Below are 27,454 nucleotides of genomic sequence, written 5' to 3'. Positions count from 1 at the left end.
AATAGAGAAGGAGGAGAGGAATCTCCAGGCCTCTCTCCCCCGCTCTCGTATCTTGCGCGACTTTTATAATTTCAAATTTCCATTGGCTGCAAATCCGCTAACCTCTTCTTCCCTCTCAACTTATTCCTGCCACGTTCCTCGTCTCTACAAATGACGAAATCGCCGCACTAGAACGCGAATGTAATTCTTCCCTTTGTCTCTCTCGAGGAAGGGTACAAGTTTGGCGACAAGAAGCGATATAAACGTGACGTTAATGCGCGGTTCGGTCGACTTGTCAATGAAGTCTGCTTCAGCGACGTCGTCAATATTGTTTGAAAAAAAAAACAGGCTATATCGAGGACGATCGATTCACTCGGTAATTGTTCTTTTTCCCGCGCATAAATCTCTCTCTTCAGTGCGCCATTCGCGTCGCAGCTCTCCAATAACGAATTTAATCCCCTCGCAATCCGCGCGCCTTCCAATCGGCGCCTGCGGCAACGCAAAATCACAAGTCCGACTTCTCTCTCGGTCTCTCTTTGTATACACACGACGAATTTAAGGGGTTCGGAAAAACAGCATCGACAGTTATTTCGCTTCTTTTCGAAATATTCAAGTCGATTACAACGATTCGAAGAGCCTGAGCCACGTCTCCCCGAGATTTATACATATTTGTTTATTCATCATTCCGCAGAATGTAGAAGAAAGCAGAAGAAAACTCCCCAACAAAGTCGTAACTCGTAATCGCCGCGCGGGGAGAGTCTTAAAGCAACCCCAATATTCCTGACAACACCTACCTACTCGGCTACAGCCACGCAAACTAACAGATAGAAAGTCTGTCCGCTCCCCCTGCTTCCCATCAGCCTTCCTGATTCCTCCTGTCCCGGCTTGTTCGCCGGAAAACCACGTCGTCGTGCCTCATGGATGTATTCAGGGCGAGAGGGATGTTTTCGAGCCCCAGCCCTACCAACCTGCCGCCCACGTCGACGCTTCCTTTATATTGCTCGTACACACGCGTCACGCTTTATCACTCTTGCACACGGGGGTTATTGTCTCTCGCGTAATGGTCTACGCACGTGTACGCACAGGTGCGACGCTCGCATTTTCTCGGCCGCGTTGGCGGCCGGAAAGCTGGAAATAATCTGGCGTTCAACAGAACCGCGTACATCGCCGTCGTCGTCGTCGTCGTCATCGTTATTTTTCTTCCCGAGGCGACACGCTCGATTTGCGAGACTGTCGCTTAAAACTTTTTACTTCTCTTCAGCGCAACGCTCGATATATTTTTTTTCCCCTTTTAAGTTTGTAGATCACTCGGTGCATTCAAGGTTAATTCATTCGTGGGAGCGCTCGGGTGCAGCGTGTAAAGACTAAGAGAGCGTAGTCGTTTAAGCACGTTGTTACCGTAGCTATATATGTTGATGTTGATCTTGCGAGATACCAATGAAAAATGGCGCGCCCCGATGTCTCGATCGCGATTATTTTCATTTCGGAATAATTCCCCAAGACTTCGTCCATCAAATATTAATGCCCGCGCGGCGATTTAGAATGATTGCGGTCGCAGGGAAGATGAAGGTCCACCGTGGAGCAATCTCAGAGTCTCTCGTAGGTGTGTGTTCAAACGTGCCATGTCTCTACGTGCAGTGGAAGAAACACGGTCGAACGCGGGGAAGACGGAGGAGGAAGAGGTAGGAATACAGGGGGGGAGCGCGGCGGAGGAGGGAATAAACGGTAGAGACGGCGAAGCTGAAGACGATGGTTTGTGGAGGAGGACAAAAGAGAGTGTCGGAGCGACAGAGAAAGCGAGAGTGCTGTAAAATCGGAAGGGAGGGGCAGCGAGGGCAGGGACGGGTAGGGGCGAGATTATGGTTGCTGCGAAATTATTGCATATAGTCTGAATATTAAAGCGTGGCGGAGTGCTTCGTCGTACTCTACGGATGGTGGACGTGGAGGAATCGCGCGTCATACATGTACACGTATACATGTGCACGTGCGCGTGTCTGTGTGCATGCGCATGTCCTGTATGCATGCGTGTATGTGCCAGAGGGAGGAAGGGAAGAAGAGAGCGAAGCAATGCGAGGGAAAGGCGGCGGGGTACAGAGGGCTGGGGGGGAGGAGGAGGTTTAAGGGAAGCGCGGAGGGAACGACGTGAGTGGAAGAAGGAGGGAGACCAGGTAACGCCACCGAGAGCCGCGGTGGCCGCCGGGGAAATTACGGCTCCTTCCTTACTTGCGAGAGATGTGCATAAACTCTGCATTACACTCAGTGGCGCTCATGCGAATGAGCTACATGAGACTCGAGACGACAATCGTACGACTGACCGGCAGATCGAGATGCGATGTTGCGAGCGTCACGTGTTTCCCCTCGAAAGGATCTGCAGGTACAAGTATCTAAAATACAGACGGAGAATTTTTTAATTTTGCTCAAGCGAAAGATTCTAATTCTTCGAAAATTGATCCGAACGCATTCTCCGAATGTGCGATTAATATGTGAATTTTTTTTCAAACGCCACATTGAAGCGATTTTCAGATAACGCATCATTTCGCAAAAGACGTGTCTCTTCTATCGGTCGCCAGGCGATGGGAATGAGAGCCATCGTTCGTATAGAATGCATGACTCGAAGACGCGGCGGCGGCCCCCTTTTCCTCTCCGAGGTCCCCTCAGTGGCGTAACTATCCACCTCAGACGACGTTACGTCGAACTACCTCTTTCCCCGTGTTCCCTCTCGATGGCCACCCCTCCTGGCCTCTCGCTCTTGCGATACCGCGTCGCTTGTCGTTGTCTCTCCTCTCCCGCGTCACCCCCGTCTAAATCTCCGTTGTTTATTGCAAATGGATTCCGCATCATGATGCCCGGGTGGCTGCGGGACCCTATTCAAATACCTCGTGTTTCCTCGTCAGGGCCAACTCGGTTCCTTCCTCACTCGCCCCCCCCCCGCTCTCTCTCTTCTTCTCCTCTCCCACCCTGCACGGGGTTGTTATTGCCGGCGGCGTGATTGCTCTCGCTCGAGATCTTTCGAATAATTTACTTTGCACGATACCACCACGACACACACCTCCGCTCCATCGTCTCTCCCTCGCCCTCGGGGTCGATCTCCTCCCTTCTCTTTTCTCTCTTTTTTTCTTTTTTTTATCAGGGTAATCGAGGATCGAAAGCACTCGGCCGGAAGATCAGAAAAATTGAGTGGATCCTAATACGGGAATGCGATTATTCGAATTAGCGGATCCCGCTGCTGGATCTTCATCGCCGTTTCTCCACTTCCCGACTTCAAGTTTCCAACACGCGACTGCTACTTTCTCGAATTACCGTAAACTTTACAATGTAGTTTACATGCTAGCTCTTTCTCGAGCAGTTTTATTTTCTCCCGTCAAACAACTTTCGCGACTTTGAGTTCTTCTCGCTGCGAAAATGTAACGCGACGCGATGAAACTCGAGGAGCACGATTGTATCTACCGTTTTCTCCGACAGATTCACGTAGGACACGCGATGAATATTTTAAGGCGTCGCCAGATGCAGAAAGGAAGAGGAAGAAGCGGAAGCGAGAATGATGAGACGAGCTTCCGTTAACGACAAGCGGCGCTTGTTTACTTTTCCGGATCGCGTCCGCGGTTTCGTGGGACTCAACGGCGTACGAGAGGGTGAAATTGCGGGTCGCAGGTTTGAGAGACTGACCTTGGTAATTTTGCCAGAAAGCCGACGCCTGGCTACCGATGAGATCCAGCCCGTATCCCCATGCGGGCTTCTCCGGCGTCGACGGTTGCTGAGACGGACGCGGCACTTGCGCCTCCCGGTACTGCTGGGCCGCTGCTTGTTGCTGCTGAAGGGGTTGCTGCGACGGCTGTTGCTGCGAGGACTGCTGTTGCGACTGGGAATGCACCGGGCTACCTTCCGGCGCTTCCGAATTCGTGCGCGCTTCCGCCGTGACGTTTTCTGCGTCATGGAAAAAAAAAAATAGCAGCCGCTCGATTATCGCGATCTCACATGTAAGTGTTTTTCGTCTTTCAATCTTTTCGCGATGTAATATTGACAAGCGACATTTTCGATCGAAGGCTCGCGAAACGATTGAAAAAAAGGACACGGCAAATGAGAGACTCTCGCGGAAAACTGAGACTCCTAGGCCCTCCGTAAGATCGTAATCATCGTTTCGTGACTCACCCTGAAGCCGACGCCAAAGTGGCGGAGTGGCGTGCCGTTTGATTCGAAATTAGTATCGCGACTCTCTGGATTTGACAGGATTAATCAGCGGTACCGGTGACGACGACGGCGGCGGTGGCGGCAGCAACAGCAGCAGCAGCAGCAGCAGCAGCAGCAACAGCAGCGGCGACGACAGAGACGGAGAGGTAACGCGAAAACGATGAGGTGGAAGAGATGGTGGAGAGGAGGGGGAGGTGAGGCCAGGACGAAACATTATATCGGAATAAGAGATTTCACTTAAAGGGTTTCGCGTTTGAGTTTTGGTAGTGACAGGAAGAAGGGTGGCGTGCCGCTTGTTGCTGCTACTTCTACTGCCGGAGGATCATGGGGCGAGACGCGTGGTGCCTAGTCAAGGTGCCGGTGAGACGATGGGAAGAGGGGGAGAGAGGGTTGCGGGGGGAAGAGGGCTGCCATCAGCCAGCTCGACGACGGAGAGGGATTGCATCGCCGGCAGGGGGATAAGTAAGGAATCATATTCTGCCGGGTGTCAGGCTGTTTGCTCTGCCTCGGCGTATTAATTAATTTATTCCGAGATCACCGATGGCCCCGAGGCTCTTAACGAAGAGACTGACGACGAGCTTGAGAAATCCTAAGAAAACCCGTCCATTTGCAACGATAACCTGAATCTAATCTACGCGATGAAAATCGTGACGTTATTTCCCGGCACGCGGTGCTGCTGAAGATGAATATTGTCAAGAAGATCTTAAATTTCTCGTAAATGATATTTTTCAAAAATAAATGTTTTTTAAATATTTTTATATGAAATTTCTAATAATGTATTTTAATTTCAAAATTTTCACCGTAGAAGCTTGTCCGAAACAGCGATTCGTACTTACCGGTGATCGCTCTGACTTGTTCCGAGGATGCTCCCGTGGCTTTGAGAGCTTCTTCCAGTTGTGTGCGCCTCTTGATCTCCAGGTCCAACTGCTCTTGTAGTCGTTTCCTCGCTCTCCGTTCCTTCTTGAGCCGTTTCTGATAAACCACTGTAAACAGAAAGGAATAACGCGATTATGATTAACGCGCACCTGCAGATGATGCTGATAGATATTATAACGTATCAGACGAGTGTTTTTGCGAATGTGCACGTGTTGATTAGCGCGTGTTTCGAGATGCGATGCGACCAAATTCACGCTGACCATCTCCCAGGGTTCCCCAGGTGGCGGAACCCCGGCGTGGTCAAAGTCCGATAGAATTATCCTGGCGTATCATTCTACAGCGGGGGGCTTCACACTACGCGCGGCGGGCCCCAAAACTCAAAGTATACGTCTAAGCGGGGGTCCGATCGTCTCGTCAGCTACCGTGCGCGGATCCGACGGTAGCCAACCGAGTCGAACGTCCGAGACGAATCGTTTATCGATTTCTCTCAATGAGTCACGCCGCTAAAAAGATACAGGGAGTCTCCTGCATCCGCGTAACAAATGTGAACATTAGGCAAATGCGAATTGGCGTAATGTTTCTTTTAGAAAAGAAACACCTTGCGTTCCTTGTGCTTTATTATTCTTCAGTCTTTGAATTATTTCATTAATAATACTTACATCTCGTTGAGAATAAGTATAATTAATTATACAAAATAAAATATACATAAGAGAAAATAAAAAGATAATAAAACATGTATCTCGATGTGAATTTAATATTCCTACAATTTAACTTCAACGTAAAATCGAGTGGTTTAATTAAGATTAAAGTAGATTTCCAATCATATAATATTTTTCTTTATATTTTATTTAAGATCGACTGCATTAAAGATAGCTCATTGATCGCGGATATTACGACAATGTAGGGTGTTCATTTTTTTCACATCGAATGGTCAGACTCTTACACTTCTTTTTCAGATTTCAATGTCTCGTTTTTTATTATCGATACGATCATACGCAAAATTGATTCGCGCGCACAGATTTGCGTTTGGGACTTTCACACATGCTCGTACAACGTTAAATACATGTGTAGAAGAGCATTCGACACGGCTATGCACGAGGTTCGGTCAGATACATGCAGACCGATCGGTTTGATCGTTTGAGAGCCAGCGCGTCGGCGTCTTTGAAAGAGAGAAGAACGAGGCTCTCCCCCTCCCTCTACTCGCTTTAATTATTTTCCGTCATTGTGAACCGACGCGTCCGGCCATTGTGTGTTCTCCCGGGGCGCATCGACACGTTTGACTCGATCTCTCCTCGCGAACTCGGGCTTTGTTCGATGACGATCCAGCCTCGATCGTTCCCCGAATCCTTCTTGCACCGAGTTGAACGAATAATGGAACGCGGCGCGTCCTCCCGACGAGACGATGACCGGTTCTTGCGTGCGATTTCATTCCCGCGAAAAGGTAGAAAAGGAAGCAGAAAGATTAGAAATGAATCGAGAGAACGCGATTCCATTCCATTCTCCAATCTATCGAGACGATTTTGAGGGCGACGATAAATATCAAGTTTTCAAAGATAAAAAAAAAACAAAGAAAATGATAAAATTATTACTTTATTCATAAGCGAGATTCTTCAGAGATCTCTAGTCACCCTGGTTGAATTCTTCGTATAATCGGCGAGATGGATCTGTCGTGATTCTTTCGAAAGGCGAAAGACAGTAGCTACTCTCGCCCTCTCGATTTAACATCCTACACTCTGACAGGTAAGACGGTAGCGCGAGGCGTAGGTATCACGTCGCCGTGGGCGTCCTCGAGTACGACGACATTACCTTACCTTTACCGTCGCTTTCGCTTCGGTATAGCATGGAGATTAGGCACGCGGCTTTAATCGCCCTCCACTCGGGCGTCATTTCTGAAACGGTAATCAGAGATCGTATTGCCGCCGTGAAAGTAAATCGTCGAGAGCTCGCGCAAAAAAGCATCCATCCACTTTAGATGCAAATGCATTTCTTATTCGGCCACACGCACATCGTGGAAATATCATTCCCGTGTCTCCCCTCGGACCTTTCGCTGCGGGTGCGATCGCGCTTCGTGACAGAAGCGTCTCGTCGCTCATCGGAGATCTCCGATCTTTCCTGATCCGCGTCAAATTGAACGTCCACGAATGCGTGATTCCAAGACGCGGAGTAACCGGCGGATGTGCCATCGATGTGCCATCGCGATCCTATCGATCGTGTCTCGCAGGTGGCCACTGGTTGAGCATCACTGATACGTGATTGATTCTCGGCAGACAAGGCGCAGACAACCCCTTCGTCCCTTCTACCTCTTCGCCATAACCGTGTGCCCCTCCTTTTCCTCCCTGCCTGTGTACTTGGTCTCCCTCTCTCTCTCTTTTCCTTATCCACTTTGGCATAACGCGCCTCCGAGACGTTTCTCTTCGTTCCTTTTCTTTCATTCTTTCCCTTTCTCACTCTTTCACCCGATATTTCGTTTTCTTCGCCTTCTCTGCCTTTCTCTCTTTCCTACGCAAAACGAAACAAGGGTGGAGAGAAAGTGGGAGAGGGTGGGGGCAGACGGGGAGGACGAAGAGGGCAGAGGGAAGAGAAGGTTGCGGGACGACGGGCGGCAGGAAGGAAGAAGGGGGCAGACTTCTCGCAGTGACGAGAGGGTCGGGGTGAGGAGAGACGGGGAGAGGAGTGAGCGAGAGAACCGGGGTACGGGGGGGACAGCATTATGATGCAAAGATGGCGCGGCGGCGGCACCCTAGAATTAGCTCGAGCACTCGCCATTGGCCGCTCAGCAAACCACTCCTTCGGTAACAACCGACTGCATACGTTGCATACTAAGGATACACGCGAGCCGGCAAAGAATTGCCCCGAATGGGGCTGCTGCTTTCTCCGGGGTCCGACGACGTCGTCCACCTACGAAGTGCCAGCCAGAACGAAAACTATATCTCCCTGCGACGAGTTGCACGAGTTGATGAAGGACGATTTTTTTCTTCCTCGAGATTTAGATGATCTCTCACGCGCGCAGATTCTTATAATTTTACTATCTTAACACGGTTTTTTTTATAATGTTATTACAGTTTTTTTTTAACATAGTCTGGATAATAATATATCGGGATATTAATATATTTTCTTTTATCATGTTTATGTTATAATAATAAATATACGAAGAGAATCTGTGAATGTTAAATTCGCATGACCCGCAACAAATATGAAATTATTGTTTTAATTCATCGTCATTGAATTTATCCGTAATTTGATCGACGAAAAATATAGGTACGATGCGTTCCTCGAGAGGTACCAATCGAACGATGAGGACAGCGGGTCGTAGATCGAACAGAAACTAGTAATTTCATGCTAGCGGATACAAAAGAGAGAGAGAGAAATTGCACTGGTATCTCGACATAGTGTTGAAGATGGCTGGGCGAGGATGTTGGCGCATAGGGGTCTAAAGGTTATAGGGATGATTTCAGAGTCACGGTCGCACGATCTCGCTCTCGCTCCGACAAGATGCGGGAGTTCGACGACGGACAATACTTTGCCGATCGCGAAAAACGTTCCGCCGTTCCTCGGCTTGTTTCTCTCTCTTTCTCTCTTCCCTTTCCTGTTTTTTTTCCCTCCCGATACTCGCCAGAGATACTTGTCTTTTTGCGCGTTACTTCGTCTTGTAACTGCAACGTAACTTGGTCGACCAAACCGAGTACGAGCTCTGAACCCGAGTGCTCATGTAACTTGGCCTATCGTGGCAGTATCATCTAAAGATTTCAACGCGGTGATTTTTTTGGCATTTCTGTGAACATTGAATGAAAGCTCGCTTGATCGATATGTAATATTTATTGCGTAGATACCGAGCGACGTCATCCTTTTCGTTTTGATACTAATTATCGTCAAACGTAATTGCATACTTGGTACCCGGTGCATAACGTCATTCAGCATTTCTGTTTTTGCGATGTCGAATAATCTATCCATCTCATTCCGAGCGTCTTCATTTGGATCTCGCGGCGATTTCATTGCGTCAAGACTAATCACACGTGTGCGTTCGTAAGGATGACATCAGTGATTACGCAAGGCGCGTAAGAAAGGGAAGAGACTTGCGGTCGATTATGAAATCAGAGTCGATAGAATCGAGGACTGTTGCCTGTCGATGTGGCAGATCGCAGATAGCTGAAACGCCGAGTCGTCATGCATCGAGAGCGAGCGAGAAGGAGAGACACGGACAAGCGAGCGAGAGAAGCAGATATATACATATATATAAAGACGGAGAGGGTGGTCCATTAGATAATGCAGTCAACAGAGAGAGCAGTCTCTCTCATCGGGCACGTCAAAATACATCAGCTACCACTGTGCGCTCGCTCAGAAATCCTCCGACCGCTCTCGGCGTGGACTCCCCACGTCGAAGACTCGTTGACCGGGGACTCTCTCTCTCTCCTTCCCTCCCTCTCTCCAAGTTCACCATGGGTTTAACGCTCGTTCGCCCGCCCGACAGGACACGATAGATCTCGATCGTCGATATCGAGTTCCGCAACGACGGGGGTAGATCCGAAATCGCCACATTCGGAGAGCGTGGGGTACTTAATCGCGGTCGCGATGCGAACACGGGCTGATTTATTGCGAGATATTTGCGCGAATCTCTTTTTTGCTCCGACCGACACGGCACTTTTCTCGAAAAATAAATTAAATAAATATATAACTTGGGTGACACGACTCGAGGATGTTGTTGCGGTCGATTATATACAAGACGTCTACCGGGCGCAAAACAATCAATTGCGGGGCCAGGAAACGTAATAGCCGAATCCAATCAGGAAACCCGCGGAAACTAATATAGAGCCAGGCCGTCTTACCCGGACTGTGCTTAATACCCGTAACCGAGAGCGAAAGAGAGAGGGAGGGAGAGTGAGGGGCCCTCCGGGAATAGCAATATGATTTACATTTTGCGGTTATATTGACCATTCTCGCCACCTGCAGCACTCGCTCTCCTTCGTGGCCTCCAGGCTGCGCCAAGAATGACCGGCTTCCACATTCCGGAAAAATTAATAATGGCTCGCCTTCGGGTTTCGTTAAACGATTCCCGTCCTCGCGCGCGATATCAGCGACTCTGGTTGACATTTTTTTTTTCCTCCACGATATCTCGATTTCGCGCGCGGTAATAAATAGCAATTTTCTAATTATCCTCTCGCGCGTTTCTCCTTTAAATATTTCGCTCCCCCAGGCCGTAACAAATGATATCGGTTTTAATCGGCGTATCCGACAATTTTTCCGTCTCGATGAGATTTTTTCCCTGATTATCCTCCGTCACATGTTTCGCTCGCGGCCATGTTTCGCTCGTTAATTATTCCTATTTGCAGATTAAGCGTGCGAAAACGATGTCAACGACGCGGTCACGAGTCGTTTCATGCTCGAGGAGGTACGATTTACGTAAAGATGGCAAGACGGGTATAACGCGTGTAACGCGTAAACGCGTAATTACGATTCATGAAGGCGGACCGACATGTCTGCCTGCGTCTGGACAAGCTCATAATCTCCTCAGGACGGCATTCTCGAGGGCCCAAAACCAACCGAAACACCCGTTATCCGTAACGGGGTTAGGGGGGAGGAGGGATGGGATGGAAGAGGACGGTTCTTAGGCACCTACTAGAAAAGCCGCGGTCGCTCCAGCAACGCGCTCTTCTCCGACGGACAGCATCTGTGCTCTACGGCTCTCGATATCCATATAAAGCTGTGTCTTGAATAATATTACACTTAGTCCGTACCCAGTCAGACGATTATAGTTGGCGGCAACGTCGATAGTAGTAGTTGGACCGTGCATCCTGTGCGAATGCTAATTTTGGAGGGCGCCGCGCTCCGAAGCAACTCGAAAGAAAAATTACGACACGTGCTTCGCCATCGATCTCAGAGTAGCTGGACGGAAAGTTAAAATCGACGGCGTAAAATTGCAACATTGAAAGAAAAAAAATACACACGTTTTACGATCGATTTCGAGGTCTGAATCTGAATTCTGTTGTCAAGACAATCGACACGGGCAAGATTCTCGCGGTCCACCCTCACTCGACGAAGCTGCGTTCAAATATCAATTTCCCGGTGACAATTTCCCCGTGGCTTTCTCCCGCCACCCCTGGATTCGCGACCCATATGGAAATGGAGATCGGTCATCGAAATCCAGTTTGCGAGTGGAAACATCCCGAGAGGGTCAGCCGTCTTATCCTCTTCCATTTTTCAGAGAGCTCGATCTCCCCTTTTTCCACGGCGTACATAAACCGTCATAAAGTCGAAAGCTTTTTTCGCTTTCGCGTATTATTCTTTTATCCGATCCGTCGCGCGCGATAAGGGTAGCGGCATCCGGCGATGAGATGGAAGGTATATCCGCCGTCTCTGGAGTCGGCAACGCCCGAGGTCGAATCTATCGCGAGGTGCAGAGAAGCGCGATAGATAGTTCTGTTCCATCTCGCCGGGATGTTTTCGTAGGATAAACTAATTTATCCTATTAACATCCGCCGTGTACCTTATCCGCGGGCTTCGTCCGCTTAACAGGGCGCACGTTGTTACGATTGTTTACCGCGTTTATAATGCTTCGTATCAAGAGAAAGGGAGAGAGAGAGAGAGAAAGAAAAATCGTTGTCGCGAAGATGATGAGATTATTCATGATCGAGAGTAATTAATATAAAAAACGCATGTAGAGATGCAGACTTTTGCACGAGAATCTCTTGGGAGACTCGACTGAGCTGAGACGTTGGTGACCAGAACTCTTGAATTACATGGATAAAGTAATATGAAAATATTTACGTCCTCTCGCATTCTTCCTTCATCCCCGGATGAGCGAGTGGTCATTCGAGACCCCCCCCGATCTGGTTACCGGATTCTCTCTGTATGCAGAAACGTAATAGCCGAATGGCCTGGCGTTTTGCCTCGCGGCCACCGAGCGGATCTTTTGTGAGCTCCGCGATCCCGCCCGATAAGTACTCACGAAGCGAGGAGGGAGGTCTCTCTCTCTCTCTCTCTCTCTTTCTCTCTCTCGATCTTAGGTAGGCCGTTCCAAGACGCTCGATAATTTCGAATAGCGCACCGCTCGCGATCCGATACTGTAATGTCGCGAAGTAAAGATCGTGTAGCATCAAAGATTTACTCCGGATACTTTGTAGCGTGCGAATGCGTTAGCGCGACGATTCCGAGACGCCTCGATCAAAGGGCGGAGAGGTGTCGGACAGTCGTAGAAGAGATAGGTGTAATTTTCGATGATAGACACAAGCGCGGATAATAATCTAAATGACGTGAGCATCTCTCGAGAATCACCGTATTTTCTCTCAATAATAATACTTATTTTTCAATATCAATCTGCGCGACAGGTTTCAAGTTGCAAAATTCCTCAGGCTTTCCCGAGTCCTTCGAGATCGGGAGATCGACGTTGCATCGTCCAATTGTCGATCTACGAAAAATGAAAGTCGATGACATCGGGGTTCGCGTTATTCGGATATCTCGCCGCGCGTTTCTTTATCAGCCGGAAGCAGTAGCGATTCTCGGAGGGGCTCCGTCTGTATGAGACGCGTGTTTTATTGCCCGAAAACCGACAGATATCAGGATTATGTGCTCCGTCACGGGAGAGACTGGGAGAAGCCGAGAGTGCGGCCGATACGTGTGTCTGGGGTAGAACGCGATGCGCGCGAGGGTGCCAACCCTCGGGAAAGGGCAAGAACATTACAGCGCGCGCGATTCCACACCTCCGCAAATCTTTCACGCCAACAGCCTCTTTTTCAGTTCATCTTGAAGCTATAAAACGACATCCGCGATAATTAAACGATCGGCGGAAAGTCAAAACAATTTCAGATATTGTAAAATTGTTCAAGTGCTATAAAGTTTGTAAAACATTTTAGAAAAATAACATAATTAAGACTTTACATTCTTGTTACTGTATAAAATTAACGAAAAATTACAGATGTCAAAGTGAGATTCAAATTTTATTTGCAATTTGCGCTGAAATTTTCTCATTAATTTCGCGATCGATCCTGGTTCCTTAAAAGAGATAGATTTCGCTGGACATTCGCAAACACAGACGAACGGTCGTCTGTTACTTCGATACGGTTGCGTTTATTGGCCATAACGGATATTGCTTTCTGGCAGAAAATAAGCGGCACGAAAAAATTGGGTGAGGTAAAGGGAGAAGCGATGAAGGGGTGGAAGAATAGAAAGGAATGATAGTCGAATCAAACGGATCGTGTTTGCTGTCCACTACGTGTGGTGGTATGATGATGATAGTATATGAGATATCGAGTCCGAAAAACACTAGTTAGATGATTAATATCGTCATAATCGCGGCTGAAGTCGATAAAATCAGACTGAAGATGACTCCTCTAATGCCTGGTTATTCTATAAATGGTCGTCAAATTATTTATGTATACGTTCGACGCTTTTTTCTGCTATTTCATTCCCTTGTTATATTAATTATATACATCTAGGTCCTTTTTCGAAGAGATGATTATAATTTGCGAATATGATATTCATCGAATTTTTATCACATTTTGCCGACTTATCTGGCGCGATCTCTTATAATCACACAGCAAAGAGAGACTCTCTCATCGGGATAGACATGTGCACGATAGCAGTTTAATTGATATCGATTCCCTGGAAAGATACGCCACGCGTGCATAGATTACGCGCGATATGCGTGCGATGTTTATTCAACTAAAAGCCAGGGCTCGTGTGGTTGTTTTTTTCTCGCTCGTCGGAAAATAACAACCCGCGGTGACGGTTCGCGCAGCGTGCGTTCCCCACTGTTCTCGTAGTCGGGACACGTGGTCGAGCTGTGCCAATGATGACGTTTCATTTTTCCGGGGCATTTTTCCCTAAATATCTGAAAAAAAACGAGACGAGAAAACGCGCGACGAGGGACGATGTGGATTCGAGGGGGTGACATGGGGAGAAAGACTCCCGTGGAGCGCATCGACGAGAAGTGTTTTAGCTTATCGCGTTTGTACGTTTAATACCTCTTCCTCCGTCGTCTCCGTATGATGTAGGGTCCATCCCCGGGGAGACGTACGGCGGCTTAATGGTGATTTTTTGTTGCCACGCAGTCGTTTTCGCTTCGTGACGATACCAATACGGACGACGTCGCGATACACGTTCCTCCCCGAGATACGGAGGAGACTTTTTCCGCCACGTCATGGCGACGAAAAGTTGCGGGTAGCTGGCAATCTCGAGACTCGCAAAGTTCCCGAGGAACTTTACTTTCTATCCTTGTTACGGCGCGCATGAAACTTGTAGGTATCTTAATTTAAAAAAGTTGACGGATAAAAACACGATGTTGTTTGTCAGAGAAAGGGATTTCATGCGTATTTTTGAATTTTGATACGCTTCGACAATTTCTCGTCGCGAATCTCGCGAAACAATGCGAATTCTATCTACCGGCGATGCTAAGGTAAAAGTAACTCTTTTGTCTTGTCTCTCGTAAGAGAGACGAGAAGGAAGAGAACAAAGGGCGGGTCGAGATCGCGCGGCGAATGAAATTATGCCGTGGAGCTCGCTCGAGTATCGTTTCAGCGAGCATGTAAGACGCTGAAAGTCCCGTGTGTCTCTTTTCGTGTAAGGAACATTTGAAGACAAGAAGAGGGAGAGAGAAGGAGAGAGCGAGAAAGACAAGAACGACGCGTAGGAATTAAATTCTTAAAGTTCCCTCCGACGTATGGCGGAAAGTCGCATTCCGCGAGTCCCCGAGACATCTAGAGCCAGCCTTGCTTTCCTCCTCCTCCCCCAGGAGCCTATATACCCCCCTTCTCTCTGGGGAGCCAATATTAATTCCCATAAATTTCCTCTCAACGGGTACGCATATTTCCGTACCACTAGCGCAGGACTGTTTGCCTTTTAATCCGAGAATATGCAAAGAGCGTTATTCTTCTTTTCTGTCGACACACGATTCAAAAGCCGGAAAACGGGAACCCATCGAGAATACAAGTAGTCAGGATAAAAGGCTCTTCAGAATTTCTTTAATATTTTCAAAAATCACGTTTGCATAAATTTTGATCCAAATTCGATTAATCTCTGAAAAAAGAATCTCTTGATAATCTTAAACATGTGTTTTTCTTTAAGCAACATTGACGGAACAAACGTGACATTTTCACGATGAGGAGTCGTCTGTTGCAAGGAGAAAGACGAAAGATTACGAAAGAGTTGTTCAAGTTGCTATCGCAAAGGGAATGAAATCTTTGTGGTTTCACGTCGGAAAACAGAGGGAAAAAAATAAAAGAGACAAGAGAGAGGAAGAGTTTGAGACGAGGGGAAGAAATACCGGAAGGGGGTTGAAGTGGTTTCAATCGCCGAGTGCAGCCGCAGCTTTCTCTTCCTGCGTTTCAATTTCTGAAGTGGCTCGCCCGCTACTCTTCTGGGTAGAAGCCGCACAGAACCGCGTGTTTATACAATGTAATGGCTTGTGCCAGCATTGTATATACCAACGTTTAGCGGTGTACCGTAGGTAGGCGCTCACTTCGCGATTCCCTTTCGGCATTCGTTTGGCACTTTATCACGCCCCTAGATTGCCGCATTAAACATCCAGCAAAGAGAAGCTCAACCCTTGCGCGACGCGGCTCGCGATTCTGAAAGGAGGTTTCCATTTGCCTTCTCTTTCTCCGAGCGAGGAGAAAAGAGAGCTTTGCGTTCCATTTCCACTCTCGCTCGCACAGTCCCAGTTTTTATTTATCTTTCATCAGGAAGTCTCATGCTTCTTTTTCGCGCGAACGTAGAGATTGTCGAGATATTAATCGTTTTCAGCAATCGCCGATTATTTCCCGTCTTTCCGCCCCCGCGCGTGATCGGAATTCGATATCGAGTTCCATCCTTTCGTCCTTTCGATCGCTCGACTCGAAGATGGCGTTTCGAAATTCAAGAGGGCATCGCGAAGACGAGGGAGGGAGGGAAGGGAGGATCTACGAAATTATGGCAGGTGGAAGACGGGCGACCTCCCTGGCGATCGGTCTCTCGGTCGTCGTGTACCAGGTATACGGTATCGCGTTACACGCGTGGTTGGCGCGGAGATCGAAGAAAGACGAATCGTTTTACGTTCGTGCTCGTAGCCATGAATGCCTCGGTACAATCTACCCAGATAATATTGCCACGGGTACATTGTTTACGTATAACGAGATGCGTATCGTCATCGTTGCCGCCGCCGAGTCCTGCCTCTTCTACACGAGCGGAAAGGATGCGAAGCGGATAGATTGCCGAATCGATAGGATAGCGAGTTTATCGATGGATAAATAGATTGATAAAGATTTACATACACGCCTAAAGAATATCTCTGCGTAACAGTATCCAGGTATTAGTAAATAACAACAATCGCCATACGCAACGTCTATGATTGCGGTTATATTACGAGGAGAATATAATCAAATTAAATCGATGCAGGAAAATTGCCATGCTTTTTGCGTTACATGACTTTAACTCTTTGCAAACAATGTAATTTATCGCCTTAAATTATTCGTTTTTATTCAATCATTTTCAAATCCTTTCGATTCAATTTTTAATTAGCATTTATTTTATATGCATTGATTGAATCGTCGGGAAAAACATCTTTGAGCAAAATTATTTTGAAAATTAGTTTCGAAATACAAGAGAAGCACCCGATAGCAGATGTGATCAATATTTTGTACAAAGTGTCAAACTTATCGCGAACGTGACGCTGATGATCGGCGATGAATAAGTCCGGTACGAAGATCGTACCGGACTTATTCATCGGTTCCTGCGAGGGCGATCGAGGAGAAGGGCTTCTTATGATACGCACCTTCGGGGCTTCCTTTCATATAATTTCCGTGGAATTTTGCGAAGGAACCAAAGTCGAGTCACTCGTTGCTTTCACACGTGGGTATCGATCGCAGGCCGACGTTTGACAGCTGTCACCGCGCCGATCCGAATTAATCGGACAATTCGCGCTAGATCCACGCTATGCGAACGATGTAAACGCAATTTACCGTGTAAGTCGATTTTCACGCGAAAGATGGAGTAATTTCTCTTTCGGCGGCAGAGCACGGAGCTACCGGCACGGTACGATGAACCGTCTTCGGAACAGAACGGTTCGGGTAATTGTGTCAAAGCGAGTTTCCAAATTTCAATCACAGCCGGCTCTCCCCTCCGGCGGGAAAATCATCGAGGCATTATGTATTTGCTCTCAAGTATAACCGGTTCGACGGGCTCACCCTCGCGCGGAGCAGTCGGCGTCTCCTTCGGCCGCTCGCTCTCTTTGAATCCGCGCGAGCTGTCGCCTCTCTCTTCGTCCTACAGTTATTAATATTTGCCGACAATTACCGAACAGTCTACCCCTTTAATTCTGCCCTTGGAGGACCAATCCTTATCGATCGTCTCGCGAACGTTGTCGAGATTGTTAATTAAATAACATTTCGATTGTTAATTAAATAATATCTCCGTTTCGGCTGTTATCGATGGAACAAATGGAATGCAAGTGCGAAAAAAGTTTGGACTTGATTAATTTTCCTTCTTCCTCTCTTTTTCCGTCTACTCGATGTGCGAAAACAAGGGGGAGACACTACGAGGAGCGACGATTTTCGTCACCGTGTTCGGGCGATCCATCATACCGCGTCGGACGGCGACGACGGCGGGCCGATGTCTCGTTAACCGAGAGGGCTGAGTAATTACAATCAGCGGTAGTCAACCTTGTATACGGCGGGTGTCTCGAATTCAAAGAGGAGAGAGACCGAGTTCGTTTGTGAAACATGCGATCGGCGGAGGTGTCGCGTCGAGAGGGTCTCGCACCTGAAAGCCCTACCATGGCGCTTTCGCTCGAAAAGCGAACGCAGCAGTAGTAGACACTTACGGAGGAACGCCGGAGTTTGACACGCGAAGCGAGACGAGGCGAGGTGGAGCGGGTCGAGGCGAGAGACGAGGATTCTCCATTGGAACGTGAGCGGCAAAGGCGTCTCGCTTTGGAACGTGAAACCGTCGCGTCGTGAATGAGCACCGTCTCCTACCTGGGCGTTATTTTGCGGGATTCTATCTGTTCGGCCGCCGGAAAGAAGGCGAGCCGCGGCGCAAGAAGACGCCGCTATTACTTTATTACTTTTCGTCCTTCTCCGTCTCTCGTTCTTTCGAGGGATCCTCGACACCCTGCTCGCGCAGCAATCAACGAACGCACCAACGAATCAATCCTATGAGCACACTTTGATAACGTAAGCATTCGCCGCCTGTCGAACGACTTAGGGCGGATCCCCGGGAACCAACCTACTCCTTTACTCAAATATGTCTCTATTAGTTTCTAAGCTCTGTGATAGAACCTCGCACCTGGTATTCTAAATCCTTGTTAGATCAGACACGGAGGGGATCGCCGTGATATTCGTTTACTCTCGATTCTATATTTCCAAGCTTTTCGATAATATTGAAGACCAAATGTGTATCATTATGAAGATTTTATATAGAGGTTTCTTAAAAGTGCGAAAAATTTTAGGAGATTTGTCGAAAATTAAGGAGGGTTTTTCATATAAACATATACTCCTACATTCCTCTTTGAGTTACATTCCTTCAAAAATGGTAGTAAAAATTAGGTTTTTATTTTTTTCTCAAATTTGGAACAAGTTAAAGAAATGAAATTAGGTGAATATTTTCTAGTAGTAAAACGATTTTATTAATATTTTTTCAGTAAGGGGATGAAACTAGCAACCCCTATTCAATTTTTTTATTAAAACTTTTTAAGTTTATAAAATCCTCCTTAATTTTCGACAAAGAATCATCTCCTAAAATTTGTCGCACTTATTAAAAAACACCCTGTATATCGTGACATTTGTTTGACATTTTGAATAAGGAAACTTTAGTTAAATTAATTTTATGGAATATTTTATTCATAGTAATAATTTAAATAAAAATATAATATAAAGTATAATCTAATAAAACGTAATAATTTATAAAAATAAGGAAAATAAATATAAAGAAAATTTCCACAAAGAGAAGCAAACATTTTTCGATGTATTAATCTGACATTACTAAAAGATACATAAAAATAGAAAGACTAGAATCTCTCCTCCATCTCTCAACTAACAACAAAATTGCCCGGTAGTAGCGAGTTCGCCAACTTGTGGAAACCCAGAAGAGAGACTATGCCATTATGGATGAAAGCCGGCTTCGACTTCCTCCCTCTATGTTTCTCTCTCTTCTCCCTTCGTCTCTCTTTACGTCTGTGCCGGGCGTTGGAAACTAGATCCGTAGTTTAAGTCGAAACTGGCCAGGTTCTAGTTCAAGAAGGAAGGGGAAAAGAGCGGAGGGAGGGGAGTTGGAAAATCCATCAAGGCCCGATAACGAAAGGACGAAGACAGGAAACGCTTCGATCCCTTTCCGACTCGGGCAAGTCTCTTCTCCTCCTCCTTTCCCGTCAGTCGGAGAGATCCCCTTTACGCGGCAGTCTGTCGATTCTCCGGGCGAAAGCGAGAGGGAGAGCAAGCCTCGCTAAGTACGTTTTGCATCTAAGACGTTCCTCGAGTTTAATTACCGGGGCTTTGCCGGCGACACGGATGGACCGAGCGATACACGTGGTCAATTCCGCCGCGATCTCCCTCGTGACTTTCATCATGAAACCATCTTCTTGAAGCTACTTTCGAACCGTGATCGAGGACTTTAGCGAGCGTCTCGTCGATACAAAATCAATGAGCGGTACGCTGATGAATTTTAAAAACAATATGTTAAATCGTTAGCTCATATTTATTTATAAATTTGATTGAAGGAAATTGAAACATCCACGACCTTTCTATTTACTTTGCTCCCCCTTTCTCTGTCCTACCGTTTATATTTTGCACTGGAAGCAACGGTAGGATACGCGCTGGCGTTAGAGAAGCGAGGATCAACGACAACTACTCGGGCCGTCTAGGAGCCAGAGTATAAAAGCTCGTAGAATGACGTTTTACAAAGGGTCTATCAAGCGCGGGGCAATGTTGATGGCCAACAGATAGGCGGAGGGCCGGTGCAATTTCGTCCGGCGTGCACCGCAGTCAGCGTCGCTGGCGTTACGATTTTTACGACGTTCTCTTTACAACCGACAAAATGTAATTTTCTGCGATATGTGTGCGGACGCGGCGATGGCGGACGAAAAAGGAAGGAGAGGAGAAAGAGAGAGCCGCGCTCGGACCATGCGCGTGGAAAGTATTGTCGTCGGGAATGGGAGCTTCGCGATGGGAGGGTTATAACGAGAGATTGGCTATTTTCTCGATAAATATTTTTCGTCGTTTCGCACAACGGTGTAAGGCTCCTCTCGTTCAACGATCGCTGGTCGCGACCGACTCGCTAACGTTTCCACAAAGTATCGAGCGCCCCCAACTTTTTGCATCTTTCGAAGATCTCGGAGAGATCTTTTAAGAATCATGCGCCGGACGCGAATTATTGCGAGGGCCCCGCGACTCTCGGTGTCGATCGTAAATTTCCTCGGACAATAAAGAGACGCGGACGGGGGATATTCTTCGTTAAAGGGGCCGCCGAAAAAATGCCGCGCTCGGGAGGGAGAGGATCTTTCTGATGTCGGACCGGGCAACGCAATGACCCGCCGACGAATATTTTTTCGGCATCGTCGGAGAATACGGAGGATGATGGCGTTTACCTCCATCTTGGGCCTTTCCGCGAGAGAGGACCGGAGCTCGGGGGACGGACTCGTTTGCCGTGGAATTGATTTTCAGAATTTATCGTGGCGAGCTTCCGTTCGCCGGCGCTGCCGGCTCGTTCTTACGCGAGTCGCGCGCGTAAAGAAGCCGAGTTTACGACAAGGTTGCGCCCGAAAAGCACCTTCGACCAGTTAATTGGAAGGCCTGTCTAATCACGCCGCGAAAGCGCCACGAAAGGGAAGAGGCTCCGTTCTTTGTTTCGGGCGAGCGCCTCGGTTCCTCCCCCGCACTATTTATAATTTAACTTCCGGTATATAAAAAGTTCTCTCTCGATATGCAAGATTTCAATATTTAATATATTCCTAGATGCGAATTTTAATTGCAATCGGTAAAATGTTCTTTTAATGATATTCAATAGAGAGAGAGTATCATTACACAGAAAAAAATAAAATGTTAATTATAACATTTTTCACATGTCCCAGAAAGTCCACTCTAAATTTTAAGTTAAAATAACTCATTCGTCGTATGTTACTTATTGGCAAACTAAAAATGTTAAATAATTGACACAATACTTAACATTTATTTTTGTAATTGTGATTTTAAGTGTAATGTAAAATTAACATACAAATTAATTAAAAATTATATGAAAAAATAGCTACAATAACTCGTAAGAAATGTTGAGGACATTAACATATAATAGTAATTATTTCAACTTAAATCATTTAGAACAGAAACATTTGATTTTAGTAAATTTGATTATTTATGTCAAAGTTTAAAATTATTTCAAGATTCGCTTTAACTTTTCTTAGAATGTTAAACTGACTTTGAGACATAATAATTGTTTAAAATGATTATGTTTAAAATACTCAAAATAACATTCCATTCTAAGAGACATATACAAAGTATTATAATTATAAAGTTGACATAAATGTAACACATGACAACATTATAAAAATAATATAACATATAGGTTGTATGTTAATTTTACATTAAAGTATTAATCAAAACGTGATAACACAAGAAAATTTTAACGGATAATTTATATGGACACAGATTTTTACTGTGTAATTTTGTCAGTCAGGTTTGCTTTAAGATTGATTTTTATCATTTCTCGTGCTCATAGTTATCGTTCGAATTTTGCGACGCAAAGAATGCGTCAATGCAAGATTTTCAACGAGGCGAGTCATCGACATGACGGAAACGCTCGCGCATGAGAATCGGGGACGAACGGCGGCAGCAACGCAATGCGCCAGTCGCAGTTGGGCCGAGATAATTAGGTTTGAGTGCACTCCGGCCGCCGCAGTCAGTAACTCAGTTATCAGTGGACACCCCGCGTACAATGGCTATCACAACGGCATCAAACATAACGCATCAATTAACGTGAACAATAACCGAGCCGTGAGAGAGACAGAGAGATAGAGGAAGGGAGGTGCGCAAGGGTGTAGAGTGTTATAGGGCGGCAAGTGAGCGCAAATGTACAGAGCGAGAGAGGGAGGATGAGAGAAGAGAGGGCCCCAGGACCCTTCCTGCGGTGACTACAGGATCGCGAAATGACAGCTGTTGGCTGAATACGCGTGATGACGCGTCATCATCGTGCATCATCTTTCGCAAAAAGAATCTAAAGCGAGGAATTAACGATTACATTATATTCAACAACATGATGGAGCTTCTTACGAGGCAAATTTGTATATGAAACGCAGCTGCCGGATGAATAAAAACCCAGCGAATTCCTGACATTCGTTGGCGCATGGATATCGAGTGGCTCGTGATGATGAATTCGCGAAGAGGCGAGGATGAGAAGGCAATTTTGGAAATCGGCCTCGAGCGAGGGCGAGGAGGCCGGAAAGGAAGACGAGGAAAAGCGCGAGGAGAGACGGATCTCGCGTGGGTGCTGGATCGCTCACACGTGCGAACGGCAACGTGACGGATAGAGAGGGACACGGGGAGAGATGCAGTGGCAGAGAAGAGGGTATACACGGACAGAGAGGCGTATCTAGCGCTTCGTATGCGTCGTGCACGAGATCGGGAGAGGCCCCTCTGGCCGTATTCAAAGCGCGCAACGTCGCTCCGTCTCGAGGAATGCGGCAATCGATTATCACGGTCCTGCATATCGATACTACCGTCCAGCATCGGGCACATGTACTCTCGTACACGCGCACACGTACAGCGACCGTGCCACCTTCGCAAACGCCCGGTTGGCGCCGCGCTATCTCTCTCTTTCCCTATACCTCGGCCACACGCACACACCGCGAACTAATGACACCGCCTCGTATAATACTCGTGCCTCGAATATCATCGGCCCGATATTGCCACCGCGAGAGATTAATGTTTCGTCGTAACCTGTCCTCTCTCTCCTTCTCTCTCTCTCGTACGCATGTATATACACATATAGTCACACACATGCGAGCGTATTCTCTCCGGTTCTCCACTCTCGTTTCCCCGTCGATCGTTCCCGAAAGCGAGTGGACACGTCGCCGACGATCGAGGGCGAGATAATATCGTTTCGTGATTCGCGGCACGAAAGCGTCTCCTCCGCTTCCCGGGAACGAGAGCCACCGTCGATTCGATCGACGAATCTCTTCTCTCGCAATATGTTGTAATAATCTGCTGATCGAGTTTGACAGATGTCAAATTATTTTAATATTATAATTATATGCGTAAATTATAAACCACTTCAACGTGACGAGGGAAATAAATCCTTTCCACCGATATTAAATTTTCTCTTTCTCTCTAGTACAAACATTACGTGATCTGCAGGAAGGCTCGTCTCCGACGAGGTATGGCTTCGACAAGGAGGAGTGTAACCGTCAAAGCAATTCACGGGCGTTCATCTCGAAAGTTTGGGACAGGCGGAGTTTCGGGTGCAGCAGCAGTTCGTCCTACGTCAGGAGCAGAAACGATAATGGCAGCTATTAACGAGCCGTAGCGGGCGCGAAGGCACCTGAGCCCAAAATATCACCGCGATTAATGCAATTACAGCTTACACATACACAAGTCCCTTCGGCTCCAAGACCTCCGCCATTACTAATTCAATGCGCGCGTAGAGATGTGTTTCCGGCGAATAGTGGCGGCGGTAAGTAAAGGGTTCGCTCTCGGCGGTCTGTCCGCAACCCTCTTGAAATAGTCAATAGACCGATGCTTGTAAACGCGCGTATTTGCTCTTGTTTTCGCGTCCGGTCGTCCATTATCGCGGAAAACGCGTCGATCAAAGTCCGATGCTGCCCTCAAATCTCTCTCAATCGGCGTAATTTACACTCGTGAATTATATTTGTTTGTCGTTTATAGAAAAATCGAGCTATTAATATGGAATATTGCGAACAAATTGCAGTCCCGCTCGCGATTCCGGTAGCCATGCGCGTCTGTAATTCGAAAGTGAACGATCGTAAGGGTAGACGAAGTAGGTTCGAGCGGGTTAGGGCACTTTGGGACCCCCTCGTGCCGGTGTTTGGCGGTTGCGGTTAACGTAATTACGGCGAAGGACCCCCGTCGGCCTCTTGCGCGAAACCGCGAACGTCTTAGCTCGCCGTCTTGCCCTCGTCTCGTCTCTCCCATCCCCCGCTTGTTTCCCGACCTCCGCGATTTTCCCTCGGCTCCACCCCCTTCCCCTTATCTTACTTCTTCGCTCGAGCGTGCGAATTGCTCGAATGCCGTAATCGCGAAATCGGGCGCGTCGATAAAGCGAGACTCTCGAGAAGAAGCCTCCTGCCCAAATTCCAAATAGATTATGAGATCAGAGCTTCTAAGATGCCGTTCATTTCGTTGGTTTGAGAGCCGCGTATCTTTATCGATACGTCAGTAGGATAATCATTAGACGTAACGTCACAGATAAATTATACGCCAACAAAAATATTCATGTACATCCCATAAAGATACCGGATAATAAAGATGCGTAATAATAACGTTGATCCAGGCTTGGTCGAAAATGATGGTCGCGAAAAGTCCGAGCGTCAAACGGGATCATCGATGACCACAAAAGTTACGCTTTCCAGCAATTACCATCGTGCCATCATCATTGTCATCGACACGCTCGCGAAACGTTCTCTCTCTCTCTCTCTGTCTCTCTCTCTCTTTCTCTATCGCGCTTTATTACAACCGGTACAATCGATCCGATGATTACAGCCGAAAACATAATCGTTAACGCACACGACCATTAATGACTATGGACCATTCTCGATGCCAAATTGGTAGCGGTTCGCGGATAAAGCGGATCGCGCGCGCGCATCGCGAATTGACATGCGCGGATGACGAACGTATTTAACGGGGACGTTAATTCTCGTTATGACGAATCAAAATTTAAAGGCACCGCACGTTATCGAATTAAGCGAGGCGAGCGTGCTGCGACATTAATAACAGCCACTCGAATCAACTTTCCGCTCGATCGCGCCACAATGTTCATTTAACGTCGCCATGAATACGTACGCGCGTGCTTTTCAATTCACATTTTTTCGTTTATTACGCTGCTTACATACTCGCTTTTAGCGCGCCCGGCGATTTTTCTATCGTTTGTTTAACAACATTTCTTTTTAATTAAATCCGCTTGTACTTTTTTAATTAAATCCGCTTTCACAAGATAGCTCGTGTGAGATATATGTTACCGAGCGCGTTACTTTTTAATCTTTACTCTGAAACGTTTAATCTTTCTCTTCTTTTTTCTCCGTTTTTTCCGCGGGAATACCGTTAACTATTGGTAGCGGTGTTACTACCTATAAATCGCTTTAAAAGGGCTGTACTTCCGCGTCGCGGACGCCCACCCCTCGTTCATCAGCGCGTCCCTTGGCAAGAAAGTAGGGTGGTTCTTACCGCCGGGCAAAATGCCCGGGCGTTAGTCTCGGCTCCTACATAATTTATGGAATTCTCCGTCTGTCCGTGGTAGCGGTGCTGGCGGTCTTTCCTCGCGATGTTATAATTAGAAATATGCTTACGACCGTAATTCCGAATACCGGGGAGAGCGGGTAGCGCGAGTGCGACGACAACGAGGGTGAACCCGCGTTTACTGCCAATAAGGGACGCATGCATAATAGAAAGCCGTAGATGGTAGTCAGATCGACCGACAGAAGGACTTACAGGAGAATGCTACTTTACGACGACTCGTATTATGGGGGTTGCGCGGGGATTCGTCGTCTTTCATACGCGAGCGCGCCTCCTTTTCGTGATTCGGAGATTTTAGCCCTCACGACCCGACTCTTCTCCGTAAGATATAACTAGATACAGATGTTGTGTATTTTTTTTCTTTTTCGATAAATTTTGAACGACGAGATAAACCAAATTTGTAGCCGGCGCTTCTGTCGAAAAGCACCCCGAGAGGAGATCGCAATCACGCGACATTTTAATGTACATTGGGTCGCGAAAGTCATCGAGGGATCCGATAACGCGATTCGCGCCACGCGTAACGATAACTGTAGTTGTTAATGGACTCATCGAGTGGTTAGGCGCGAGAATGATAATGTCCGGAGAATTGAGCTTAGCGTGATCCCCCGCATCGACATATCCACGGTGTACTGATGAGTAAAGGGGGGGGGGGGCGCTCCAGGGAGAGACGAGCGAGGGTGTCGGGATCGGTGTCGCCGAGCTGGGCGACGCGTAATAACCGGTTAGCAGTTACGTGTACGGACATTTATTTATTTACACCTTCCAGCGGGTAATTTCGCATAATTCGAGGTTCCGTTCTCATGGGGGAAAATCACTTTTAAATAGCGGGTTAGCCTCCGCCGACACACCCGGAAAAAAAAATCCCGTCCCGGGGAATCCTGAACTCGAACTTGCTCTCTTGCTCTATGCGCGGCGCGGTGTGCGAGAGAGAGAGAGTGCGATTAAAATCTAATAACCAGTTGAAACTACGAGAACCGCAGCGTGCGCGCGCGCGCGCGCGCGCGTGCGATCGTTATTATTAATAATTTCATTACGCAACGCCGGCCGGTCGCGCATTTAAATATTACATCTCCATTAACGGTCGCACGGTCGACGGGCGAGCCAAAGTCGGTTATGCTCGCGAAAAGGAAAAAAAAAAGACAAACGCGCGAGCGTTACATTATTTTTTTCCTACCATATTTCGTTATGAATTACATTAGAGACTCAAAGCTACCGTTATATCGCGTATAATAATCTTATTCCGCGCAAGGATAGATTTTCCTGCCGGTATATTGATATTCGTTCGCGCAATTTTTTTTTTTTAATCGCCGCGAAAGGAGGAGTTTTTCCGATAACCGATAATTCCCGAATTTCGCAAGAGATTGCGAAAAATCTGCGATGGATGACGTTCGCCGGTGCGTTTTGCGCAATCAACCCCCGTGTGTCATTGTCGCGAAATATCGTTTTCTTTCGTCGCTCGCGCATTCCACCCTCCGGGGGCGCTTGCGAGCACGGCAAGACGAGACGCTCTGAATTCTCGTGCAAGAATACACCCACACCCTCGCACACATACACAGGTACATAATCGCACGTTCGCCATCCGCGCGGAATCGACGACGACGTGAGAGCATCATCGTGTATTCGCGCGCGCGCATATATGGCGTGTATCCTCTCGTGTGCGCGAGCATAAATATGTGTACGCCCGGGCTCCCAAGTAATTCGCGCAATTTCATCTAAATTCCGTAGCGACGAAATTTCTCGCGCCGTCGTCTCCTCGCACGAGAGCGAGCCTATGTAAACGCGCGCTCTATACGAATGCTCCATCTTGGCGTATATGTGCGCCCGAATTTATGCCAACGTCGGGTTTACACCCTCCCCTCCCCTCCTCGTGTGTGTACGATACGCGCTGCGCATCTGTGTACACGGGTGTTTCTTACGCCCGCTTTGTTTATTATAGCTCGTCGACGCGGCGCGTTATTGTGAAATATGATTAGGTGCATCGCACACCTCCCCCT

The 27,454-nt window shown here is 47.4% G+C and overlaps 1 protein-coding gene across 6 annotated transcripts in view; it reads right to left on the bottom strand.

Moving 5' to 3' along the window:
• Positions 1-27,454, bottom strand: part of LOC105255782 (dachshund homolog 2) — a 180,033-nt gene that overhangs the window by 6,755 nt on the left and 145,824 nt on the right. For 5 of the 6 annotated variants that reach the window (XM_020028946.2, XM_025412339.1, XM_011265272.3 and 2 more), the window contains 2 exons: positions 5,004-5,150; positions 3,646-3,903 (listed from right to left, as the gene is read on the bottom strand). In XM_020028946.2, the coding sequence (XP_019884505.1) occupies positions 3,646-3,903; positions 5,004-5,150 (405 nt within the window). The remainder of the gene's footprint in view (positions 1-3,645; positions 3,904-5,003; positions 5,151-27,454) is intronic. The other variant, XM_011265275.3, reaches the window with a different exon arrangement.

This window comes from Camponotus floridanus, unplaced genomic scaffold (assembly GCF_003227725.1).
Source record: "Camponotus floridanus strain SB8 unplaced genomic scaffold, Cflo_v7.5 scaffold5, whole genome shotgun sequence".
NCBI lineage: Eukaryota > Metazoa > Arthropoda > Insecta > Hymenoptera > Formicidae > Camponotus > Camponotus floridanus.
Note: the sequence above shows the minus strand (reverse complement) of the source record. Positions and strands in the feature narration are given on the sequence as shown.